The following is a 24511-nucleotide window of genomic DNA, read 5'->3' as shown; positions in this document are numbered from 1 at the left end:
TCTCCCCCCGCCCATCAAGGGCTGAGCTTGGACGTGATAGGCGGAGCCGAGGGCAGGGGCGGGGCAGACGGTCTATCGCAGTGCGTACCCTGGGGACTCTCCACGTGTGCTCTGGTTTTCCTTGCCTACCCCAGTGCATCCGTGGGTCTGGTGAGCAATTTGCTTTAGTCCGTTGCGAAATTTATTTTCTTTAGGGCACGTGATCTGTAAAATTAAGGACGCTAAGAAAGGGGTAGCGATCTACCCAAAGGCACACCTTTCCAGGACCTAGGATTCACTACTACCTAGGTCCTGAAAACCTCTCCTGATGCTCCTTCCCCACTGCATAGGTAGCACAGCCGTATATGGATTCTTGTGATCAGGGTTCCTGTGGCTCTCAGTCTGGGGATGCTGGGACTTCCAGCTGTCCCAATTTACCCCCCCCCTTTTTTTGTGACTTCCTCACATAGCCTTCCCACTAGAGCCCCTGAGATGGCTCCTCTGCTGAGACATCACTACCTGCCCTCAATAACTCAACTCAAAGAACATTTATTGAGCACCTACTGTGTGTGAAGCACTGTGCCAGACCTTGGTTATACAAAGAGAAATATTCCTGATCTATCTGTACCCTTCAATAAGCTGTGACTAGATTTGGGATAGCCTCCCCAAAGCAGACTGATCATGAGACAGGTTCCTATTACTTCCTCCTCAACTAGAGAGTACCCTTGTTTAGAAGTCAAGAGACCTGAGTTCTAGCTGAGGTTATTACGTGTTGTTTAGAAGTCAAGAGACCTGAGTTTTAGCTGAGGTTATTACGAACTGAATGTGTGCTCTTGAATAAATTACTTCTTAGTGAGTGAGTTTCATTGTCTCCAGCTATAAAACGGTTCTTCTCCTTTGACATTCTGTGAGTCTAAGAATTGAAGACAAATACCTCTCATTACTACTTCTTTCCCCCTCAGTTAACATCTCCTTTTCTCAAGGACTTTTGGCCTCACCCCAGGGAAGAGAGAGAGAGAGAGAGAGAGAATGAGAGAATATTTTCAACCAAGTCAGCAGTGACAGGGATCTCATCCCAGAATCAGTCTCTGGAAGTAACTATCTTTCTCTCCTTCCTTGTCCCTCCCCCCTCTTATACCACCCTCCCCCAGCATGTCCAGCTTCCCACAGACCCATGCATGGTGCCTGCTTGTGACAGCCCTGCCAGGGTTTGCCCTCCCCCCAAAGGTGCTCCTGTCTCCTGGGCATGGCCAGTGGAGCCCGGTCGGGAGCCAGCCTCCTACTACAAGGTTGAAACAATCTCTCCTTGTCCCTAGTTGGGGTACAAAAGACAGCCCTTGGGGGTAAGGGACACTGAGGCTTTTGTTCACTTAGCCTAGCCTGGCCTCCAGTCAGCAGCCCAGCAGCCTGCACACATGATTAGGGAATAGGTGGAGCCTTCCGGCTCTGCCATTGTCTCCCAGCCGAGGCTGCCGGGGCCAGCTCTGGGAGAAGTGGCACCTTTGAAAACTGGTTGGATCATCAGAGCAGGACCAGGAGGGAGAACCCTGCGCCTGCGCCTGGATCTGATCTCCCAGGCAGCCAGGGGCCCCGTCGGGCTGGAGCCTGATTGGGAGCGAGAGGCAGGGGCTGCTGGCTGGCCCACAAGGACCATGGGGAATGGTATGAACAAGGTAAGGAGTCAATGGGGATGGAGGGTGGGTTGGGCCTTAATGCAGACCCCCAACTGGCCAATCCCACCATCCCCCATCCCCCCAACAAGGAATTTCTTCTGACTCGAATGTATTCAACCTACTGCAGAAGGGGCTGGCTCTGTGTATAGTGATACTCGGTCTCTCTCATTCCATCCCATTTCAATCCTGTCCTTCATCTCTGCCATACCATCTCATCCTCACTGTGTACCATCTCCCCTTTTGGGCTATCTGCCTGACTCTGTCCTTCTCTCCCTCCTTCTCTCCATCTCTGGGTCCCTCTATACATTTCTCTTTGTCCTTCTATCCATCTCTTTTCTTTCTTCCCTCCTCCCCCTTTCCATTTCTTAGTCTATTTCTGCCTTTCCTGTCCTCCCTCCTTCTCCATCTCTCAAGATTTTTTTTTATTCTGCTCCATCCCTTTCTGGCCTTCTGCCCCCATCTCTTTCCATCTTTCTTTGCATTCTCTGTATTTCTGCCTTTGTCTCATCTGTACCTCTCCCTCCCTTTGTTTCTCCATTTCCAAATTTCCCTTGCAAGTCTGTATGTCACTTTTTCATCTCTCTCTCTCTCTCTCTCTCTCTCTCTCTCTCTCTCTCTCTCTCTCTCTGTAGTTTTCCCTTTAAGCTTTGTCCCTCTTTCCATTTCTTGAGTCTGCCTCTCTATTTTTCTCAGTGACTTTACCTCCCCAAAGTAGACCGTCTGATCTCATTCTAAAGGCCTGACCCTGTCCCTGTCCCTTTCTGACTTTCTGAGATCTTTCTAACGCAGGCCAGGATTTTAGTGTTTCCTTGAGTGTGGAATGTCTGTCACCAGTAACCATGGTTCCTGAACTCCCTGTCCTCAAACTTCTCTTGGAGTCACAGTATCCTGCTGATCCAGAGAAGATCTTTAAGATACCCACCCAGGCTAACAAGGTGCTGGATTCAGCTTTGACCATCTACGTTCTTGGATTCTCCTCCCTGATCTAGGCTGGTCCCTCAGCCCTTGGGTGCAGATGAGGTCATTCAGAAAGGAGAAAGAGTGGGTCAGATGTGGGAGGAGTGTCATGGGGACGAGAGTAGGGGGAAGATGGAAAGAAACTTCAACCAAGCCTAGGTCACTTCTTGGTGGACGTCTAGAGACCTGGCTATTTCTGATGTCAACTTTGGTGTATTTGAAGGAAAGAGAATTTGGTGAAAGAATGACCTGAGTTTGTATCCCATTAACTATCCCATAAGACCTTAGGCAAATCATTTCCACCCCCTAGGTCTTCTGCAAAGTGTAAAGCCTGTAAAGTAAAGGGACTTAGATTAGCTCTAAACCTATGATACCGTAAGGGCTAAGATTGGGAGGGTGGGTAGGGCAGCAAGGGCCAGAAGACCTTCATATGGACAGCCCTGTGGTTGGGTGAGGGAGCAGGTACCACCTCTGCAACCCCATGGTGGCCAGAATCTGACCTTCCTTTTCTGTGTTCCCACAGGTTCTTCCTGGACTCTATCTGGGCAACTTCATCGGTAAGCAGTACCTGCCCCCAGGCCCTCAGTGTCCAAATATTGTCCAGCCCAACCCCAACCCTGCCACTGTCCAGGCTTATAGACCCTGTACCTGGATAGGCAAAGCATCCCATAAAAATCCAGGACTACTGAGTGAGACAAACCCTAAACTTGGAGGCCTGGACTTGTTCCCCAAGTCCTTGGTTACCAGCTCTATGCCCAGTCTCCTTCAGTGGAAAGGCTATAGCTCTGAAATGAGGCTTTGGCACTGGCCTTCATTCTGAAAGAATTGATGTTAAGGAGAGTAATTGGAGGATAATTAAAATTAGACCACTCTTCCCCTCAACCAAGGACATATTTTCTCATACAACGAGAATCAAAGGACTTGCGTTCTAATCCTGATCCGGCTACTGACTCATGTCTGACCTTGAACAAGATAGTTCCCCTCACTAGACTTATTTCCCTATCTGTTCAGTGAATCAGTGGTGAGAATGGGAAACACACTGGATTTGGAGTCAGAGAAACTGGATTTGAATACCACTTAATAGAGGCTCGGTGGCTTAGAACATGGGAGTCAGGAAGACTTGAGTTCAAATTCCATCTCAGACACTTCTTAGCTGAGTGACCCTGGGCAAGTCACTTTATCTCTGACTGCCTGACAAAAGGATCCACTGGAGAAAGAAATGGAAAACCACTCCATTATCCTCACCAAGAAAACCTGATGGATAGCTATGGTCCATTTGGTCACAAAGAGTCCAACTATGACTGAACAACAACAAAACAATCTTCCACTTAGTACTTGTAGGACTGTGGGCAAGTTGTAGCTTTTCTGGGCCAGTTTTCTTCTTTTTAAAATGGAGGAAGTTGAGGGAGGTTAAACTAGATGATGTCCAATATCCCTTGTAGCCCTGACATTCTGTTTCTGAAGCCCCAAGTATAGACTTCTCAAGGGATAAGGAGAAGAAGGAAGACACTTGAGGGAAGAAATAAAAAGCAGGTCCCCAGGAGCAAGAATATTGGCAGACAGACCCCCTCCCCAAATAATGGCCAGGAAGGCATCCTGCATACCCATTACCCCAGAGACTGGAAAGAGAACCTGGTTCGTTCATCTTCTTTGGTGGAGGTGATCAGGAAGGTTTCAGCAAGAGCCTAAGCCCCAGGTCTCTGCCCAGAGGAAGTGTGGTTTCAGGAATGGGAGGAACCTGAGTTCTGATTCTATCTCTGCTGTTAATTGTCTGCTTGACCTTGGACAAGTCCCTGCCTTTCTTTGGAAAAAGAAAACAGATGGGATCCCATTTTGAGAATCTAAAGTGCTGGAGAGAGAGAGGGATTGTGTTACTGCACTGGCTTGGCCTGCTGATGCTGCTCCCAACCTCTCCTCCTCTGGACATCGTCCAAGATGTGTCCAGAGCCTGACCTGGGGGTGGGCAAAGGAGGCAGCCACTGGGAATTGCATACCCAGAGGAGTACTAGGAGGCACCTTTTAAAAAACTTATTGCATAACCTTTTGCCAGTCACTTCGAGGAGAGTAATAAGACCTCTCTTTATTACAAGGTTGTCAGAGGGTCATACTGCATAAATCTTAAATCGCTATAGAGATATGTTGTTACTATTAGCAATGGGTAGAAGACAGCCCTCTTCTTTAGGGCACACAGAGACCAATATTGGCCAATGCCCAATTGCCTGTATTACAGTGAGAAGGGCAGTAGCACTCAGAGGCAAGAAATTAAGGTTTACATCCTGGCTCTGCCCTGGGTGACCTTGGGACAATCACTTCGGAGGGGTCCCTAGCCCAGGGCTCACTTTTATAGGCTGCTGGGCAGCTCAAAAGGCCACTCACTGCCTTAAGAATGGGGCCTTTGCTCTCCTAGAATGTTTGTATCCAAAGGACTGTTCTTTGAGTGTCCCGATGCTTTGGCTGAATTTTCCCCGAGCAGAAAGCTTTGTGATTATGGCTGAGTTGCTTAACTTTTAGGACTTCAGTTTCTTCCTCTGTAAAATGGGAATGATGATACTTGTACAGCCTATATCGCAGAGTTGTTGTGAGGAAAGCACTTTGTATATCTTTGAATACTTAAATGGAGCCATTATAAAAATGTGAGCTATGATTATCCCAATGAAGGCGATGAGCTTGTAGTAGTCAGTCAGTCACACCCAGGAAGCACCATTTTCAAGTACAGTGAGGTTGAGGAAGGGGAAGTGGCAATTCTGATATTTGCCAAGGCTGCAGCTCCAGCTCTGAGTGGGGCTCCCTCCTACTCCCCCTCTCCTATCTCCTTCCTCCCACTGATAGAAAGTCAAGAACCAGAGACACCTAGCAGCAGTCATTTTGTGCCCCACCACACTCCCCTCCTCTCCTGCTTCTGAAAGGATAATTGTTAAAGAGAGTTTACTTTTCCTTAGTACTTTACAATTGAAATGCCAAGCCCATGAGATATCATCTTCCCCATTGATAGAGAATTTGAGACCCAGAGATAAATGCCCAAGCAGAATCAGAACCAAAACCCAAGGGTCCTGACTCCCAGGTAGGGCCTTTTGCCCTGTCCCAAGTTCTAAGTTTATCCACATGCTGTACCCAGCACATACTTGGCTCTTATGGGAGACAAAGGGCTGCTCTGGTTTTGCACTATGAAACCTCCCACCCTTCTCCTACCACCTTTCACACATGCACACAAACACCCACACATACACACCCCAGGAAGTGGAATTAATTTTTAGTGTTTACTGATGGAGAGGAGGGAGGCACCCATTATGTGGGTGAGGCCAAGCAGATTTTTTAAAAAATGTTTTATTGATACCTTCTGTCTTTCCATCACAATCATTCCTGGAAGCTGCTCTCCCTGCCCCATTCATCTCCTCCACAACTGAATTCTTCATTGTAACAAAGAAAAGACAATTAAGCCAAAACACTCAATGATCTGACTGCATCCCACAGTACCTACAACATACTAAGTCAGACTTTTGGAGCTTTCAGCATTAAATTGCATCTCCTTTACACCTATCCCCCAGGTTGTGCCCATTCTCTTTCCCTCACATGAATTGCTTTCTCTAGGGGAATGGGACTTAGAAAATCCATCCCCTCTCTTCCCATTCTTTACCCTAGGGGACCATACCATGGCCCAGAGCTCCATCATCCCTTTCCCTGTGATTTCTCAATGTATAAGTTATAAATATAATAAATGTATATGCCTTTACATGTAAATTTACACATAATTAATATATCATATATACAATATACATTTATATTACAATAAATGTTATATAATTATGGAGTATAATGTATAATTTCTATAATGTGAATACATAAACATGATTTATTATATATACATTTTCCAGTGCCTTCCCTTTATCCCTTTCTACCCCACAACTTAAAAGACCCAGGACCCTTCCCCTTATTATCAAGTCCCTGTTCCTTTTCTGGAAGACTTTTCTTCCCTAAAATATCTACTTACCATAGAACCATGAGGAAAGACAGCTTAGAAAATATATACCAGTAGAGCCAAAAATGACCTTGGAATACCAAATTTAGGTTGTCAAAGCTGGAAGGAACCAATGGACATCCAATGGGAGAGCTAGAGAGGACTTTGGATCCAAGACTATCAAAATTGGAAAGAACCTTCAGGGGTTTGTCTGTGGATAAATATTTAGGGAACCATGAGTTTAGATGGGGAAAAGAATTTATATCCTTATTCTTTACTAACCTTTGGTTTCCTTTTAAATTAGTTGGGGTTTTTTGTTGTTGTTTTCTAAGTCAAGTCTGACTCACCATGAGCTTTTTTGTTTTCTGGGAGCAAAGAGTCGGGAGTGGTTTGCCATTTCCTTTCCCAGCTCATTTGACAGATGAGGAAACTGAGGCCAACAGGGTTAAATGACTGGCTCAGCGTCATACAGCTAAGTAAGTGTCTGAGGCAGGATTTGAATTCCTGAAGACTAATCTTCCTGATTCTAAGCCCAGTGCTCTGTCCATTGCCACCACCTAGAGAAGGGATCCATAGACTTCACCAGATCCTGGTAAAGGGACCCATGACACACAAAAAGGTTAAGAACCTCTGGTCTGGACCAACTTCCTCGTTTTACAAAGGATGGCTTGTTGGCCAAAGCCATCCAGGTAGGTCTGGCAGAATCGGGCCTGAAATCTGTTTCTTCTGACTCCAAATTCAGTGCTTTTTCTACACATTCTCTTCTTCCTTTTTTCAGGTAAAGGATTGACATTCTCTGTTAAAATGCAGATGTGTTCCCAGGAAAAGGGACCCCTTAAAGCCTTTATCAGTTTTTGAAATCTTAGCAAGAATTAGTTTATTTGACACCTCATAGACACAACCCTAGACTGATAGTGAAGAAACCTGCCTCCCAGTTTGGGGCCTCAGCACTGGATGCTGCACCCAGGTGTGACCCATAGTGGAGAAAGGAAGAGAGAGTGTGGGGGCGGGGAGGGGATGTATATGAGGGAGTTGGGGGCAGGATGCTTTGGGCTGCTCCACCAGACTCTAAGGACTATAAATAAACCCACCAGGTCAGCACTGGCTTTTCCCTCTTTCTCAGATGCCAAAGACCCAGACCAGCTGAGCAGGAATAAAATCACCCACATCATCTCCATCCACGAGTCTCCTCAGCCCTTGCTACAGGTATTGGCATCTCTCCCTCTAGAGCTCCATAACCCCGGGAATGCCTCCTCCAGTCAGTGCCCTGCTGAGAATGTGGCCAGAGTCACCCAGGCCATGACTCAGATTCAGCTCAGGGGAAAGGGAACCTGTTGTTGCTCTTGGTACTTCTCTGGGGGTGGCCTAAAGGGCAGTGTAAATCCTAGGATGGCAAGTTGGCTAGGGAAGCTTAAAATGGAAGTCAGGAGGCACAAGTTCTAGCCCTACACTTCTTCGGAGTAGGCTAGGAGATGGCCTGTGAGATGACCTAGTGAGGCAGATTTCCAGTGTGGTGCTTCCTTTCACTGATGCAGATCAATAGCTCATTTATAATTTAGACTATACAGAAATGTTAAGGGACTTGCTGTGGTCACATGGCTGTTGTCATCAGAGACAAAACTTGTACCCCAACTTCAAGGCTAGTCACACCATTTTCTCTTGCCTTGACTCTGAATAAGTCATCTTTTTTATTATTTAAAAGTGTATTGACATATGAAAAAAAGAAAAATAAAATAAAAACCAAAAAAGTCAACATTCCATAGTTGGAGTTTTCTATATTGGTGAATTAGGACTGAATGGTCTTTAAGGTCTCTGCTAAATCTAACATTCTAGGTTTTAAGGTCCTCTTGTAGCTCTGATATTCCATGTCCTGTGTTCTAAGCTTCCATTATGGCTCTAAATGTCCTGGCTTCTAAGATCCCTTCTAGCTGACATTCTGTGTTCTAAGGTCCATTCCAGCACTGACATTCTGGGCTCACCCCCATCTATAAAATGAAAGAATCAGACTAGCTGATCTCTCCGGCCCTTAAAACTCTAAAAATCAGTTGCCGTAACTGATGTAGTCTATTTCTGACTTGGTCCCCTCCAGAGCTAGGATTGGAGGTGGCCAAAGTAGATAGCTACCTAGAGAATAGCTATTTTTTTCGCAGAAAAGGACGTTTTAATATGACTTCTCGCAAATGTGCATATTTTTAATGCCAGAAAGTCCTGTTCTCAGGGCCCTGGGGAGATTTATTTTGAGGTCAAGCTGTATTATAATAAACGCCAAAGACTCTGAGGCATATAAAACTTTCCTAGTTTGCTAGTTATTAATTCCATGTTTTTTTCTTTTGTCCTCACAGTTGTATCCTAGAAAGAACTCAGGATCAAAAGTCAAGAGACCTCAGATCTAAGCTCTTGCCCTGTACCTAATTCACTGGGTGACTTCCCCCTCTATGGGCCTCAGTTCCATTGACTCATAGGATATCAAAGCTGAGAAAGACCTCAGAAAGACCCTTTATTTTAGAGTTGAGAAAAATGAAGCCTAAACAGGGGAAATGACTTTGGCCCAGAAATAGATCGAGGCCTGGGCAACTAGGGCTGGGGAATGAGAAGCCGACACTTTAGCATTTTTCAGCTTCCTGAGCTTGTTTTCTTCTTTTAGGACATCACTTATCTCCGGATCCCAGTGCCTGACACACCTGAAGTTCCTATGTAAGTATTAACTAAGGCTATTGCCAGGTCAGAGGACCTGGAAGGCAGAGGTACTGAGAACCCCTGTTACAGGGATATCTACAGATCCCCCATTTGGATCAGGCTCTGATACTCAGTATGAAATGTCTTGGAGCACAAAAGGGTAACTCCAAACATTTTAGAAGGCATGGGGGTTATTTAATAGTTTATTCAATAAATTATGTTGCATAATCATATTTTTAGAGCTGGAAGAGGTCATTTAGACTAACTTCTTCATTTTATTTATTTTTAATAGTTTTGTTGATTCTTTTTGCTTTTATATTGCATTTATTTCCTCATATAACCCTTATCCCTATCCCCTACCAAATGAACTTTCTTTTGATACATAAAGAAGAGTACAGGATCAACTAGATCACTCAGTGGATAGAGAGTCGGCCCTGGAGATGGAAGGCTCTGGATTCAAATCTGACTTCAGACACTTCCTAGCTGTGTGACCCTGAGCAAGTCACTTAACCTCCATTGCCTAGCCCTTATCTCTCCTGCCTCAGAACCAATACACCATATTGATTCCAAGATGGAAGTTAAGGAAAAAGAAGGAGAAGGAGAAAGAGAAAGAGGAGGAGGAGGAGAAGGAGGAAGAGAAGGAAGAGAAGATTTAATAAAATAAACCAACACAGAAATCTTAATATATACATAATTCCACACCTCTCACTTCTTTAGGTAGAGGAATGTGGTTCATTTCCTCTTCTCTGTGGCCAAACTTAAATTATTATAATTGCATATGGTTCTATCCATTTACATTGTATTCATCGTGGATATTTTCTTGGTTTTGCTATTCCATGTTTCTCTGAATTCTTCATATTCATTTCCTACATCACACTAATATTCCATTACATAAGCATTGACCCTTCTGGGCTACCTTCAAAGAAGACTGCTTTTACTTTCAGGTTCAAGGGTATAGTCTGGGTCTATATTCCTAAAACTATATCACAGACCCCCATCAGTGAACTTATCTTCAGAAATTAGCCAGTAGGCACAAATAAAAGCAAAGGCACTTATTAAAATGGCGTAGTTACAACATATTCTCTTTCTCTCCCATAAGCCGAAACATATTCCTGAAAATCACATGCAGTCTGGGAGGAAAATGGGCAAAAACTTTTAGTGCTCTGGTTGCAAGGCATACAGAAAGGGAATTCAAGGGACCAAGGCAACTCACACCTCTGGTGTTATAGGCCCTGATGTCCTTTCTTTTTCTTGGGAAGTCCTGATGCTACTCCCCTTTAGGGACAGCATCTTCTGGGCTGGTTATTCATCCACAAAGTCCAAAACTCTTGCCTGCCAAGGTTAGTTCTCACTCTTGTCCAATAGTCTGCTCTCTTCTTTGCTGCCAGAGATCCCAATACTCAATGATTCTTCCTGCCTCAAGTTGTTCTACCTGATTCTCCGTGTCTGGATCTGCCTGGATCTGCCTGGAGAATATGTGGTTCTGCTCCCCAGCAGACATGGTGTCTCCTCTTGGAAAGTAGCTCTGTTGTCATGGACCATTTGTGAGAGGGAGGAAATCTTCTTCTACCTATACCTGCTTCTGGTATTTATTGCACAACTCTCTGACCTGGGCAAGTCATTCCATTTCCAAGTCTATTGTTGATGGGAAATCAGGTATGGAAAAGAGAGAAATCTCTTCCTCTCCACTAAGAAGTTCCCTCTCAGTGGCCAGATTCTTCCTTAGCTGCTGGCCTGGAATGACTACAGAGCTAACAAGCTAATTTTTAAGTGCTAACCAGGGCAAAGTCAATATTTTCCCAGATAATGGCAGGGCTCTCCTTTCAATTAAACAGAGGGTTTGCTTCCTAAAGGGATGACAAAGTGTAGACATGGCTTTACCTTCTGGCTTAGAATCAATTATCAGTTACAAGGCACAAGGGCAGTAAGGACTAGACAACTGGAGTTGAGACTTGCCCAGGGTCATGGAGCTAGGAAGTATCTGAGGTCAGATTTTAACCCAGGGCCACCCATCACTAAACCTGACTATCTATTCACTAAGCCACCTAGCTAAGCTCTTAGCCATTCTTTAATCAAGGGGCACTCAATTTGTTTCTAGTTTTTCCACTACCCCCAAATATGCTGCCAGAACTCCTTCACCTCATAGAATTGTTTTCCTACCACCACTGTAGTATACTGCTAGACTGGGAGCTAAAGTACATGGATTCTAATCCCAGCTGTACCACTAACTCTTTGTGTCACTTCCCCCTGCTGTCTCTCTTCCTGTGTCAAATGGGAAAAATGTAATGAATCAGGCATTCGTTTTTTTAATTAAATCAGACATTTCTAACCTTTTTGTTATCATGATTAAGAATAGTATTTTTAAATACATAAAATAAAATGCATAGGATTACAAAGGAAACCGATTCATTGTAACAGAATTGTCAAAACAGATTTTTAAAAAGTCCACAGACCCACGATCAAGAACCCATGGCTTAGAAGATCTCAATAATACCTTCCAACTCCAACATCCTCTGTTCTCATAGCCATAATTCACATTTCTATAGGGATTAAAAAAAACTTCCCTTCTGTCTTAATATCAATTCTATATAATTGAGGTTGTGACTTGTCCAGAGTCACATAGCTAGGAAGTGTCTGAGATCAGATTTGATCCTAGATCCTCCCGCCTCTGTGAATAGGCCTGGCATTCTATCCATTGGGCTACCTAGTTGCCCTTTTCAGTAGTGATTTATTATTCACAAAGCACTTTCCCCACCAAGATAAAAATGACCTGCTGATGCTATTAATAAGTGTTGGAGCCAAGACTTGAACTTGAAAAATCTTTTTTTGGTTGTTATGTTTTTAAATATATTTTATTTTACCAATTACATGTAATGACAATTTTCCACAGAAATTTCTGAAGCTATAAGATCCAAATTATCTCCCTCCCTTCCTGCCTTCTCCCTTCCCAGATATATTAAGCAATATAATCTGGGATGATACATGTATTATCATGCAAAACATTTCCATATTGTTCATTGTTGTAAGAGAATGCGCTTATAAAATCAAAACCCAAATAATCTAAAATGAAAAATAGTATGCTTTGATCTGCAGTCTGATCCCAACAGTTCTTTATTTGGAGGTAGATAGAATTCTTTGTCATAAAATCCTCAGAATTATCCTGGATCATTGTACTGATGAGAGTAGCTAAGTTTTTCACAGCTGATCATCCCACAATATTGCAGTTACTGTGTATAATGTTTTCCTGGTTCTGCTTATTTCACTCTGCATCAGTTCATAAAGGGCTTTTCAGCTCTTTCTGAAATCATCCTGTTTATCATTCCTTATAGCATAATAGTGTTCCATCACCATCATACGTAACACAATTTGTTCAACCATTCCCAAATGAGGGACATCCCCCAGTTTTCAATCCTGTGATACCACAAAAAGGGCTGCTATAAGTATTTTTGTATAACTAGATCCTCCCCCTCCACTTTTTTATTTCTTTGGGATACAGACCTAGCAGAGGTATTACTGGACCAAAGGGTATGCACAGTTTTTATAGCCCTTTGAGCATGAACTTAAAAAATCTATTAAAGCCCAGGTCTCTTTCCACCTCTTTCTATGAAGATTCCTTCCAACTCCAACATTCTTTTTTCTGTTTTCTAAGGCTCCTTTCAGCTTGATATTTTGTGTACAAAGGATCCTAAATTCAAGGATAGATAAGACCTTAAAGAATATCTAGTCTAACCCCCCTCATTTTATGGATGAGGAAACAGAGTTTAAGTGACTTGTGCAAGGTCACAGAGTTAATGTATCAGAGGTTGGATTCAAACCCAGGTTCAGTATTTTGTCATTTAAAAAAATTTATTGATCTCTTTTGTCTCTATCACCTTTATTTCCAAATATATTCCTTCTCCTTCACCTACAAAAGAGTCATCTTCCATGACAAAGAATTGTTACATTTATTTTTATTATCAAAAACATACTTCCATATTGGTCAATGTTGTAAGAGCATACTCATATAAAATCAAACCACCAAAATAACACCACAAATACACTGATGTGAAAGATAGCATGCTTTGATCCACATCCATCCAACTCCAACAGTTCTTTCTCTGGAGGTGATAGCATTCCCCATCATAAGTCTTTCAGGATTGTCCCAGATCATTGCATTGCTGAGAGGAGCCAAGTTTTCATAGATAATCATCATCCAATATTACTGTTACTATGTACAATGTTTCCCTAGTTCTGCTTATTTCACTCTGCATCGGTTCATGCAGATCTTTCCAGATTTTTTGTGAAATCATCTTGCTCATCATTTTTTATAGCACAATAGTATCACATACCAACTTGTACCACAATTTGTTTAGCCATTCCCCAAGTGATGGTCATCTCCTCAATTTAAATAACTTTTTTAAAAGAGGAGACCAAAGCAACATCTTAGACTACTTCACAAACACATCAGCTGAGTGTGATGGAGCAGGCAATGTGCCATGCCTTCTGTAGAGAGAGGAGGGAGGGAACTACATTCTCTCATCTCTTTGGGGGACTAAGGTTAGTTATTATCATTATTCAGAGCTCAGGCTTGGGGTTTGTTGCTGTTGTGGTTATTTTTTCTATTAACCTAGTTGTAGTCACTGTATACATTTTCCTGGTTCTACTGATGCTCTTTCCACCATACCCTCAGCATACCTGCTCTTTGAAGGATCTTCCCAGCTCTGATATTTCATATCTTATTTTATTTTAAGGTCCCTTACAGCTCTGGCAATAGTTGATCCCATCTTCCCTGAGGATCTCAAGGTACTTTATCCAGAGATACCTTAAAGGAAGAAAAAGAATATGTGGCAAACCCAGGCAGAGAATAGAGGAGCAGCTAGACCAGAACCTCCTAGCCAGATCAAGGCACACTGGAACAGAGGTCTCGGGAGTCCTACCTCCCTCTTTGTCATGTCAGCCATTCACCTATGTTTCTTTCTCCCCTAGTAAGAAGCACTTCAAAGAATGCATCAACTTCATCCATTACTGTCGTCTCAGTGGAGGGACCTGCCTCGTGCACTGGTGAGCCACCCACCCACCCACAATCCTGCCCACTGTCAAGGGGCTCACCTCTTAATACTCAAGGATAAGGACCTCAGGAAAGGGAGGGACCAGAGTTCAAGGTGGGAATTTTAGCTCAATAAGAGGTCCCTCCTCTTCCTCAACCCCATCTTTTTAGTTCAGAAAATACTTCCTCAAAGGATCCACTGAAGTGCCTGGAATTCCACCCTTCCTGACTCATTCCATTGGGGGTAATAGAACAGAGTACAAACAGCACTGGGCTAGAAATTAGGGGAACCCCAGTGTCTTCTCCAAGATCTGATACTGATTCATTATATGACCTTGGAAAGTCCCTTTTCCTTTTCGAAGTCCAGTTTTCCTTGTCTTTGAGATGTGAAGGGGTTGGACTAGATGACTTCTGCCTGTAAAAGTTCTGTTAAAGCTTACTTTTCTTTGCTGAGATTAACATCATTAATACATAATGAGGGGAGCAGCTAGGTGGCTCAATAGATAGAGAGCTGGGCCTGGAGATGAGAGTTCCTGGGTTCAAATCTAGCCTCAAACACTTCCTAACTGTGTGATCCTGGACAAGTCACTAAATTGCCTAGCACTTACCATTCTACTGCCTTGGAACCAAAGCTTAGTGTCGATTCTAAATCAGAAAGTAAGGGTTTAAAAAATACCTAAGGAGGAATTTATTTATTCCTTAAACTTCTAACCTAACAACTGCCCCACCACCACCACCCAAGAGCTCCATACATGGAAGTTTTGTTGGGCAATGTGTAGAAGGGAGGATCTAAGCTTTGGGTCCTGCCAAAGGAGTTAGGTTGGCTGAGGACATATGACTAACTAGGGAGCTGAGAACCATACAGGGTTCCCTTAAGGGGAAAAGAAATATTGCAAGTGTAGACCAAGGAGGATCAAGAAAAGAAATGTTAACAACTTCACCATTGAGTGAGCTCTAACCTTGCCTTACCTCTTCTGCGGGCCCTTGGCTGCATTGAACACGAAGGGTGATAGGGTCTGGGGATCTGCCCCAATGGGGCAGTCATAGAATGGTGCAATCATAGGACCTTACTTAGCACAGAAGACATAGAAAGTCAGAACTGGAAGGGATCTTTATAGATCTAGCCAGATCCTCCCACTTTATACATGGGGAAAGGAGGCTCAGAGAAAGAAGAAAAGGGAAGTGGCCAGTGGTCACACAAAAAGCTATTAGCAGAATTCAGATTTCATGATTCCTATTCCTGTTTTTTTCCACTAATTTCCATAATTCTGAGTGAGAAGACCAGGGACCAGAGAGCAAAAGCAACTGAGCTTCTTCAGCTTCTGGGAACAAGGGGAATCCCCAGGCTAAAGTCCAGCCTGAAGACTTCCTCTCCTATGGAGAAGATAGGCTATAGGAGAGGCCCAAAACAGAAAAGACTGAATTCCCTTGCACTTTGTAACCACAAACTTGATCCTTTGGGAGTTTCTTCCTTGAAGATACCATGGGTCATCTAGAGGTCCCTGTCCCTGCCACATGATGCCAGGATCATTGAGACCCCTCCCCTCCCTGCCTTTCCTAGGATTGATCCCCTCTCAATGGCACTTAGTGGATTAGGCAAGCAGAGAAGTCTCACAGTGGGGTTAACCTAGTTGCCCTGGCAATGGTGCCAGTAACAAAAAGGTTGGGCATCCTCAGCTTTGCGGGCATCTCCCGAAGTGCCACCATTGTGACAGCTTACGTGATGACGGTGACAGGACTGGGCTGGCGAGAGGTTCTGGAGGCAGTAAAAGCAGTCCGCCCCATCGCCAATCCCAATCCAGGCTTCAAGCAGCAGCTGGAGGAATATGGCTGGGGCAATGCCCGGAAGGTATTGGGAAAGGCTGTGGGTCTGGCTACAGGGGAGGGAGAAAAAGAAACCCAGAGACTGACATTCTCACTGAGGGCTACCCTCGGGGAGCTGGCTTGGAGAGAGAAGGGGAGAAAGATTCTAAGCACCGGGCACCCATTTGAGGCCCCTGGGGAGTATGGAAGGTGGAAGAAAGACAATAAGCATTTATAGAATCTATTATGTGCCAGCAAACTGGCCAGAAACTATAAAAGTGAGAAGCACTTTATCTCAATTTGATCACATTCTATCAACTTCACAACTTTGACAAAATTGAATCTTGTCATTGATCTTATCTTCTATGGTCCTTCCAACCCCCCTCCCCATTATGCCAACCTGGAGCACAAAGTCAGGGGCCATCCTCATGAAAGAAGGGCCACAAGTCACTTTCCTCCTAGAGCTTCCCCATGCCTAGGCATATGTGGGCTGGCATATTCAGGCCTGTATTTACAAGGCTGTGCTCAGAGACAGGTCCCTTCTGACCCAGAAGATTGGTTTTCCTTTCTACAGGGCTAGAGATCTGCTAAGGGATGCCCCTGGGGCTGAGCACATCAGGTGTTCCATCCCTGCCTATATTCAGAATGTCATTCCAAGAGAGATGAGAAAGGTGTCACTAGATGTGAAACCTGGGTACGCACAACCCCTCAAGAATGGCTAAACCATAACTTATCCTCTAATCCTCACTTTTAGATATTTCCCATAGTTTCTTACCCTAATTTGGTCTATGTCAACATCAGAGGGCAGGATTTCCATGAGGATGTTGTGAGGGGGTTGGGGGGACTGCCCCATCAGATGTGGGGGACTCTCTGCCCTATGAGTCCTCCCTAAAAGAGGAGGAAGCATCAAGGGCTTGAGCTACAAATCCATGGGCACTAGAGCTGGAAGAGAATTTAGAGGTGCTCTTATTTTAGAACCTATCCCTTCAGGATCCCCATCCCTCACCCCAAACTTTAGCCCAGTGGCTAAGCCTCCTGGGTTAGATTACCCTGGCCTTTGTAGATGACACTAGAGATGACTTCAGAATAGTGGAAGGAGAACTGGGCTGCCTGGGTTTCATTCCTCCTTCCTTGATTTCTCAAATTCTTTTCCCATCCCCATACACACTCTTCTCTAACCCTCCCTCCTTCCCCTCCCTCCTCCCCATTCTGGACCCATAGCTGCGCAGGCAACTAGAGGAGAAGTATGGAGAGAGTCCATTCAACGATGAAGAGGAGATCCGGGCCTTGCTACCCCTATGCAAACGCTGCCGGGAGGCATCCCCATCGGGCAGCGCTGAGGGTACCCTGCAGAGACTGGTTCCCCGACCCCCTCGAGAGGTTCGGAGGCCTCTCCCTCTTCTCACCCGAGTCAAGCAGACTTTCTCCTGTATCCCCCGGTGTCTGTCCAGGAAAGGGGGAAAGTGATCACTTGTAAGTTATGTCCAGGCCCTTATTTTGCCAAGCTGAGTTGGGTGGGAGTCAGGTTCAGGACCCAGAAGCATGAAGGCAGAGAACTGGAAAGATGGACAAGATCTGGCTGCAGCAGAGATACACAGCTTGGAGTAGTCTTGTGGTTTGGGGTGGTACAGACACCCCTGGCTGCCCTGAAGAAGAACAGACCATTCCTGGGCTTGAACTGGCTATATCTATTCCTGTCTATGATTTCTCCTTCCCACCTACTCACGTCTCTCCCCTGTCTCTTGTCTCCCTCCTGTCCCCATGTCTCTGTTGGTTGCCTATGGCCCCTAAGTACCATAGGGTCCAAAGGGAAGGTCCGAGTCTCCCTCACTCCATAAAAGATGGTCACAGATCTGAGCTTCTGGGCCATGCCACCTGATTCCCTGGGTCCCACATGTCTGGGTCTGGTGTCTGTGAGTCTGTCTCCTGTCTGCGTCTGTCTGTGTCCAGTCTGGTGAGGCCCTGCTGCAGTAACTGGTGCCTTAGCTCTTGGGGAGACCCAGTCTGCCTGGGACTTACTGAGCCCCTGCCTTACCAAGGAAAGGAGCTCCTAGGATTGGAGCAGGATGAGATTTTGGAGAGAGAACATCCGGCCCAACCTCTTCTTTTGATAAATAGGGAATCTGAAGCCCAGAGAAATAAAGAACTGTCCAAGGTAGGAAGAGGCAGAAGCAGATTCTAATGTGTCCTAACTCCGGATTCAGAGCTCAGGGATCCCTGTGGAAAGTGGACCAGGGTGGGTTTGGTACATGCACCCAAGGGACCCAAGGAATGTGGACAGGGAAAAAGAGGCAAAGAATAGGAGTTCAAGGAGCTGATAAGATGAAAAACAGCCTACAGATGTCCTGTCAGCCAATGAGGCGCTTTCTCTTGTTACTACAGATGTTGTTATCCCCATCTTACAGATGAGAAAATAGTCTTGAAAGAAATTAAGTGGCTCGCTTACATATAAGTAGTCAAAGCTAGATGTGAGACTTGAACCCTTGCCTTACCTGACTCCAAGTCTGACACTCTTACTGCTATACTACACTGCCTCATTTTACAGAAGAGAAAGCTGGGGCCCAGACAGACAAAAGGGGCTTACCCAAAGTTAGAACCAGAGCCAAAGACTGACTTTCTGACTTCAAATTTAGAGCCTTGGGAGACTCCTGGAAACACCAATCTGATCTCCAACCTCTTTCCAATCACCACCTCAAGTGGAGGCTGAGATCCTGGCAGAAAGAAAGACAATGCACAGGCAAATTAGATCTTCTGGGAACTTAAGATGGGTAGGAAGGGGAGTGGACTTCCTGTGGCCAAAGCTGAGCTAGCAGTTAATGGGGCTCCAGGTCATTCCCTAGAGTGGCCCTGGATTCCCAAATACCACCCAATCCACTAAAACTAATCCAGTCCTTGACAGTGAGCTCCCAACCTCATTCCCTTGAGCCATCGCCCTCACTGAACCTTATCCTTAGTCACAAAGACCCCTTTTCCCCCTCCCCCCACCACTCAAAACCTTGTCATTTCACCAAATACCTTAATTGATTTTTTAAAAAATAAGTTCAGTTGATGCTTTTAACATTGCAGTCATTTTGGGTTATTCTCCTTCATTCCTTCTCACATGCCCATCATTGAATGTGTTCTCTCTTATGACAAAGAAAAATGGTTCAACTAACCCAACCATTACAGTGATCTTGTCTGGCAGTGTAGGCCACATTCTTCCTCCATAGTCCCCCAGATCTCTACCAGAAAAGAGGGAGGCATTCCTCATCTAATCTTGGGGACAAGATTGATCATTACAATTCCATAGGATTGGACTTCTTATGGAGGGGGTACTTACATGACTATAGTAATTAATTGTATTTATTATTCTCCTGTTACTTCTTTCTGCATCAGTTCATACAAATCTTCCCATGTTCTCAGAATTCCTCCTATTGGTTATTTCTTACCACGCAATAATATTTATCATATCACATACACGTGCCACAATTTGTTTAACCCTACCCCAATGGGCACACATTTATCCTACTTTGTTTTGTTGTTTTGTTTGTTTGTTTTTGATAACACAAAAAGTGCGGCTTCAAATTTTTTTGATATGCATGGGGCCTTTCTGCCTTTGACCTCCTTGGAGTATATGCCAAGTAATGGAATGTCTGAGTCAAAGGGTATGAAAAATTTAGGGACTTTTCTCACACGATTGTAAATCATTTCCCACAGCAGTTAGAATAATACACCACAGTTTCACGAAGAGTGTATTAATGTGCCTGACTTCCCATTGTTCCTCCAGTATTGACTCTTTCTGTCTTTGGTCATCTTTGGCAATTTCCTGGGTGTGAGATAAAACCTCAGAGTTGTTTTGACTCATTTCTCTCATTAGTGATTTGGAGCAATCTTTCAAATGGCTGTTATTAGTTTGCAGTTCTTTTGAGAACTTTCTTCATATCCTTTGACCACCTGTCTCTTTGAACTCCTTCATTTAGCTACTATAATCCCCCAGTCCCTCAAGGAGCCCATGCTCCCCTCCCAGAGCTTCCATTACTCTGGGAATTTGGACCCATTCCCTCACTGAGCCTTCATCTCCCATCTCAAATCCCTACTGATTCCCCTTCCCCCTCTCTAACTCACTAAGCTCACATCCCTACTCCCTGAGCCTCTCCTCCTCCATTACGGAATTACATCTCAGAGTCGGAAGGAATCTCAGAGCACATCTAGTCTAACCCTTGCCTAAACAAGAATCCTCTCTGCCCAGCATGTTGTCACTCGGCCTTTGACTGAAGACCCTCACTGGGACAGAGAGAGGGAATCTACTACTTCCTGACAGAACATATTCCACTCTGGATAGCTATAAATGTTGGGAATTTCTTATATCCGCTGAACCACCCATCACTCTCACAAAGCTTCCCACATCCTTTATAATCCCCTAAGCCCCAATCACTTAGTCTCCATCTCCACACTCAGGTCTTGTTCTCTTCACTGGGTTCCCTATTCCTTCATTATATTCTCTAAGTGCTCTTCAGGGAGCCTTCATGTCCTCAATAACCCACCATCCCCTCACTGAGTCCCCATCCTCTCATTGAGCCCCTGCATCAGTCACCAAGTCTCCATTCTCTCAACAAGCCCCTCTCCCATCTCTGAAGCTACATACTCCTGGGCGAACTGCCATCTTCTTCATTGTTCCCTCATCCCTACATTTATCCCCCATGCTCTTCATCCCTGACAATCTCCTTCCCATCCCTTTAAATCACCTTTGAAATACCTTCTAGCTGTTACAAGGAGGACCTTTGCCAGAAATCCCCAGCCCCCAAATAGCCTGCGACTGTCACCATGTCTGCCTCAGCTTCTCTACATTGCTCCCCCTCCTTCATGCAGTAGCCCTTGGGTTCTCCTAGAGCCTTGGTGTTGGGCCACTTCCCAAGAGGAAGGACCCCATGATGGGCCTGCCAGTATTTACTGATTCGCTCAATAAATACACCTACTACCTCAAACCCCTCCTGGGCTCTTAGGATAAAGCAAAGAGGGAAACTATACCCACTCGTAGCCACTCCATCTGTCCCCCAACTGTCCTTAATAATAGAGAAACTATTTCTCCATGAATCTCCTTCTCGGTTCCACCAAGGACTCTGGTGCCTCAGAAAGGAGACTCATAGACTCTCACTAAAGTGCAGCCACTACGAATATCACTGTGACTCAAAAGGCAAGGTGACTGACATCGGTGGTCCCAAAATTCATGGGAAACATGAAGAAGTATTTCTAAATCCATGGGAGAATAATAAAGGACATGACAGCAATTCCTTCTCTGGGCATCAGACTTACATTTTGCAAAGAAGCACTTCCATGTGAGAGAAGGGGATGTCAGATGTCTATACTTACAAAGTAGGGAATTGAGAAAGCAGCAGCTGAAAAGTGACTCACCCAAGGTCACAAACACTGAGCTGGAACTAGAATTCAGGATTCTAGACTCCCATAGCAAGGCTCTTCCCTTCGCATCTGGCTACCTGCACTTCCTGGGCTGGAAAGGCTGATAGATTTAGAGCCAAAAGAGATTTGAGAGACTAATTAGCATAACCCCTCATTTCTCACTGAATGTCAAGGAGCCACAGGGGTAGTATGGAGCAAAGGCAAGGACTGGTACTCAGTGCTCCAAGTCAAGAGCCAGGGCTTTTTCACTGAGCCAAGCAGTGAACATTTAGTAGACACCTACTATATGCCCAACATTTATTCAACAAACATTTCCTGAGCATCTTCTGTGTGCAAGTTGCGCTCTGTGCTGTGGCAGTCAGTTAAACAGAAGAAATAAAACCTAGTCCCTAACCACAGAGAGTTCCATTAGCTGCTTAGGAGATTGGAACAAGATTAGTTAAAACCATCCTTGGGTGCTTCTTACTTAGAAAGTAAAGTATAGAATGATTCAGGCATTCAAGGCCATCTGGAATTTGCCTCCAAATTACCCATCCAGCCTCATCTACCACTATATTTTAGCTAAACTAAACTACTCTCCTATCTCATTTTCTCCCATCCCCTAAACCTAGAAGACCCCACCCCAATATCAAAACTTCCACCTCCATCTCTTGGAGTCTCAGCTCACATGCCACCTCTTCCATGAAGCCTTCCCTGGTACCCCTCTTTTGCTGCTCCAGGTGGAAGGGATCTCTCCTCTTACAGAACTTTGCCTGGATTTATCTCATAGTAACTTAAAGTTGGAAAGGATGCCAGAAGGCATCTCATTTAAACTTTACCGAAACTACACAATGGTCTGTCTGGAGGTAATCTCGATGCCATGCTTTTGGAGGCCTGGAACATTTTCCCATGCTAGAAAGGCTACAGTCTTTCTCAAGGACTAATGGCAACTTGGTACAGGCACTCAGGAGCAGCAGCTGCCGCTGCTTGGCCCATCCGGGATGAATTCTTTGATCACTGAAGCCGGTGATACAAAGAATACAATGCAATGCAGAGTGTTCTTCCATGCTGTGTGAGCCTCGTCCCCTTCCACCTCTGCAGTGATGGGGCAGAGGGTGCCAGGAATCCCATAGATTTAGACCATCTAGAACACTCTCATTGTGAAGCCACGGTCCAGATACCAAGAAGCAGGGAAATACTCCCCAGGGGGAAGTGACACATTCTGGTTTCAACATTCTCACAATAAAGGGCGCTGGAAGACAGAGGTCTAAATTTTAAGGCTCCTGGGTTTTCTATGGAGAGACAAACACAGAAGGTGACTTGGTTGTGCAGCTGCAGCTCATCAAGAAACATCCTTTCGGGGTAGCTAGGTGCCTCCGTGGATAGAAGCCAGGCCTAGAGACAGAAGTTCAAATCTGGCCTCAGACACTTCCTAACTGTATGACCCTGGGCAAGTCATTTCACGCCAGTTGCCTAGCTCTTACTGCTCTTCTGCCTTGGAACTGATAGTATTAATTCTAAGACAGAAGATAAGAGTTTTTAAAAAGAAGAAGAAAGAAAGAAGCATTCTTTCATGGAATATTTGTTCATTTCATGTAATTCTCATGGTGAACATTTGTAAAGTCAGTCAACAAGCATTTCTTAAGCACCTTTTATTTACTGGGCACTGTGCTAAGTTTTAGGGCTACAGAGAAGGGAATGACGAATCCACAGTCTTTGTCCTCAGAGAGCTAAAATTCTAAAAGGGAAGACAACATATAAATAACTATATATAAGGAAATCTCTAATATAAATGGTAGGTGATCTCAGAAGGAAAGGGCTAGCAGAAGGGAGAACAAGAAAAGGCTTCCTAGAGATGGTGGGCTTCCAGCTGAGTCTTGAAGGAAGCCAGGAAGCCAAGGGGAGGAGGGAGAGCATTCCAGGTATGACAGACAGCCATAGAAAAGATCACAGAGGTAGGAGATAAAGTGTGATGTATGGGGCCCAGTAAATAAGCTGTTGTGGCTAGATTGTGGAGTATAAAGTAAAGAGAATGGTAAGCCTGGAAAGTAGGAAGGGCTTGAAATGCCAAATGAAGGACTTTAATCATGGAGATAAGAGCAAGCACCCAAGTTTATTGAGAAGAGGAGTGACACCATCAGACACATACTTTAGGAAAATTACTTTGGCAATTTAGAGGGTGGATTGGAGGAGTGGGAGACCTGAGGCAGAGCGATCTTCCTGTTAGAAGGCTACTGCAGCTATCCAGGTAAGACACGTCACTTTGCAAAAGTAGCAACCATGTAAATGGAGAAAAGAGGCCATACCCCAGGCATGTCGTAGAGATAAAAACACAACTTGACAACAGAGTTGATGTGTAGGATGAGGGTGAGGCAAGAATGACACCAAGCCTAGGCAAGTGGAATGTTGGTGGTGACCTCAACAGTAATGGGGAAGTTGGAAAGAGGAGAAGGTTGAGGGGAAAGATAATGGATGAGGTATCTTCATCTATGATGGGATAACTCCAGTTTAAAATGACAAGTGACAGATTACACTTTAAAGTTTACAAAGTGTTTTATGTGCTTTGTCTCATTTGAGCCACATGAGAGAGAAGAAAGAAAGAAAGAAAGAAAGAAAGAAAGAAAGAAAGAAAGAAAGGAAGGAAGGAAGGAAGGAAGGAAGGAAGGAAGGAAGGAAGGAAGGAAGGAAGGGAAGGAGAAAGAGAGAAAGAAAGAGAGAGAGAGAGAAAAGAAAGGGAGGGAGGAGAAAAGGAGGGTGGGAGGGAGGAAGGAAGAAGGATTTGTTAAGCATTTATAATGTGTGCTAGACAGTGTGCTAAACACTGGGGATTTAAGTACAAACTAAAGAAAGATGGACTCTGACCTCAAAAAGCTTACATTCTAATAGGATAAGACTCCACGAAGGGAAGCTGAAAGGGGCCACAAGAAGGAAGAAGGGCTGGGAAATAAGGAAACCAGTGTAGGGAGCATAGTGTGTTGTTTTTTTGTTTGTTTGTTTAAGTTCAGCAAATCAAGAACAAAGCCCAGAGGGAAATGAAGGCTGGCGGGCTTGGGCACCTCCACAAAA

General features: G+C 44.6%; 1 protein-coding gene across 1 annotated transcript; it reads left to right on the top strand.

The window, feature by feature from the left end:
- Nucleotides 1-1572: 1572 nt before the first annotated feature.
- On the top strand, nt 1573-17555 carry DUSP15 (dual specificity phosphatase 15). Its single transcript, XM_044661545.1, has 7 exons — nt 1573-1652; nt 3133-3166; nt 7688-7770; nt 9209-9258; nt 14206-14280; nt 15944-16115; nt 17291-17555. The coding sequence occupies exons 1-7, from the start codon at nt 1632-1634 to the stop codon at nt 17534-17536; spliced, it is 681 nt and encodes a 226-aa protein (XP_044517480.1). The 5' UTR covers nt 1573-1631; the 3' UTR covers nt 17537-17555.
- Nucleotides 17556-24511: the final 6956 nt, after the last annotated feature.

Source organism: Gracilinanus agilis, chromosome 2 (genome assembly GCF_016433145.1).
Source record: "Gracilinanus agilis isolate LMUSP501 chromosome 2, AgileGrace, whole genome shotgun sequence".
NCBI lineage: Eukaryota > Metazoa > Chordata > Mammalia > Didelphimorphia > Didelphidae > Gracilinanus > Gracilinanus agilis.
This window is presented reverse-complemented; position numbering and strand designations above follow the sequence as displayed.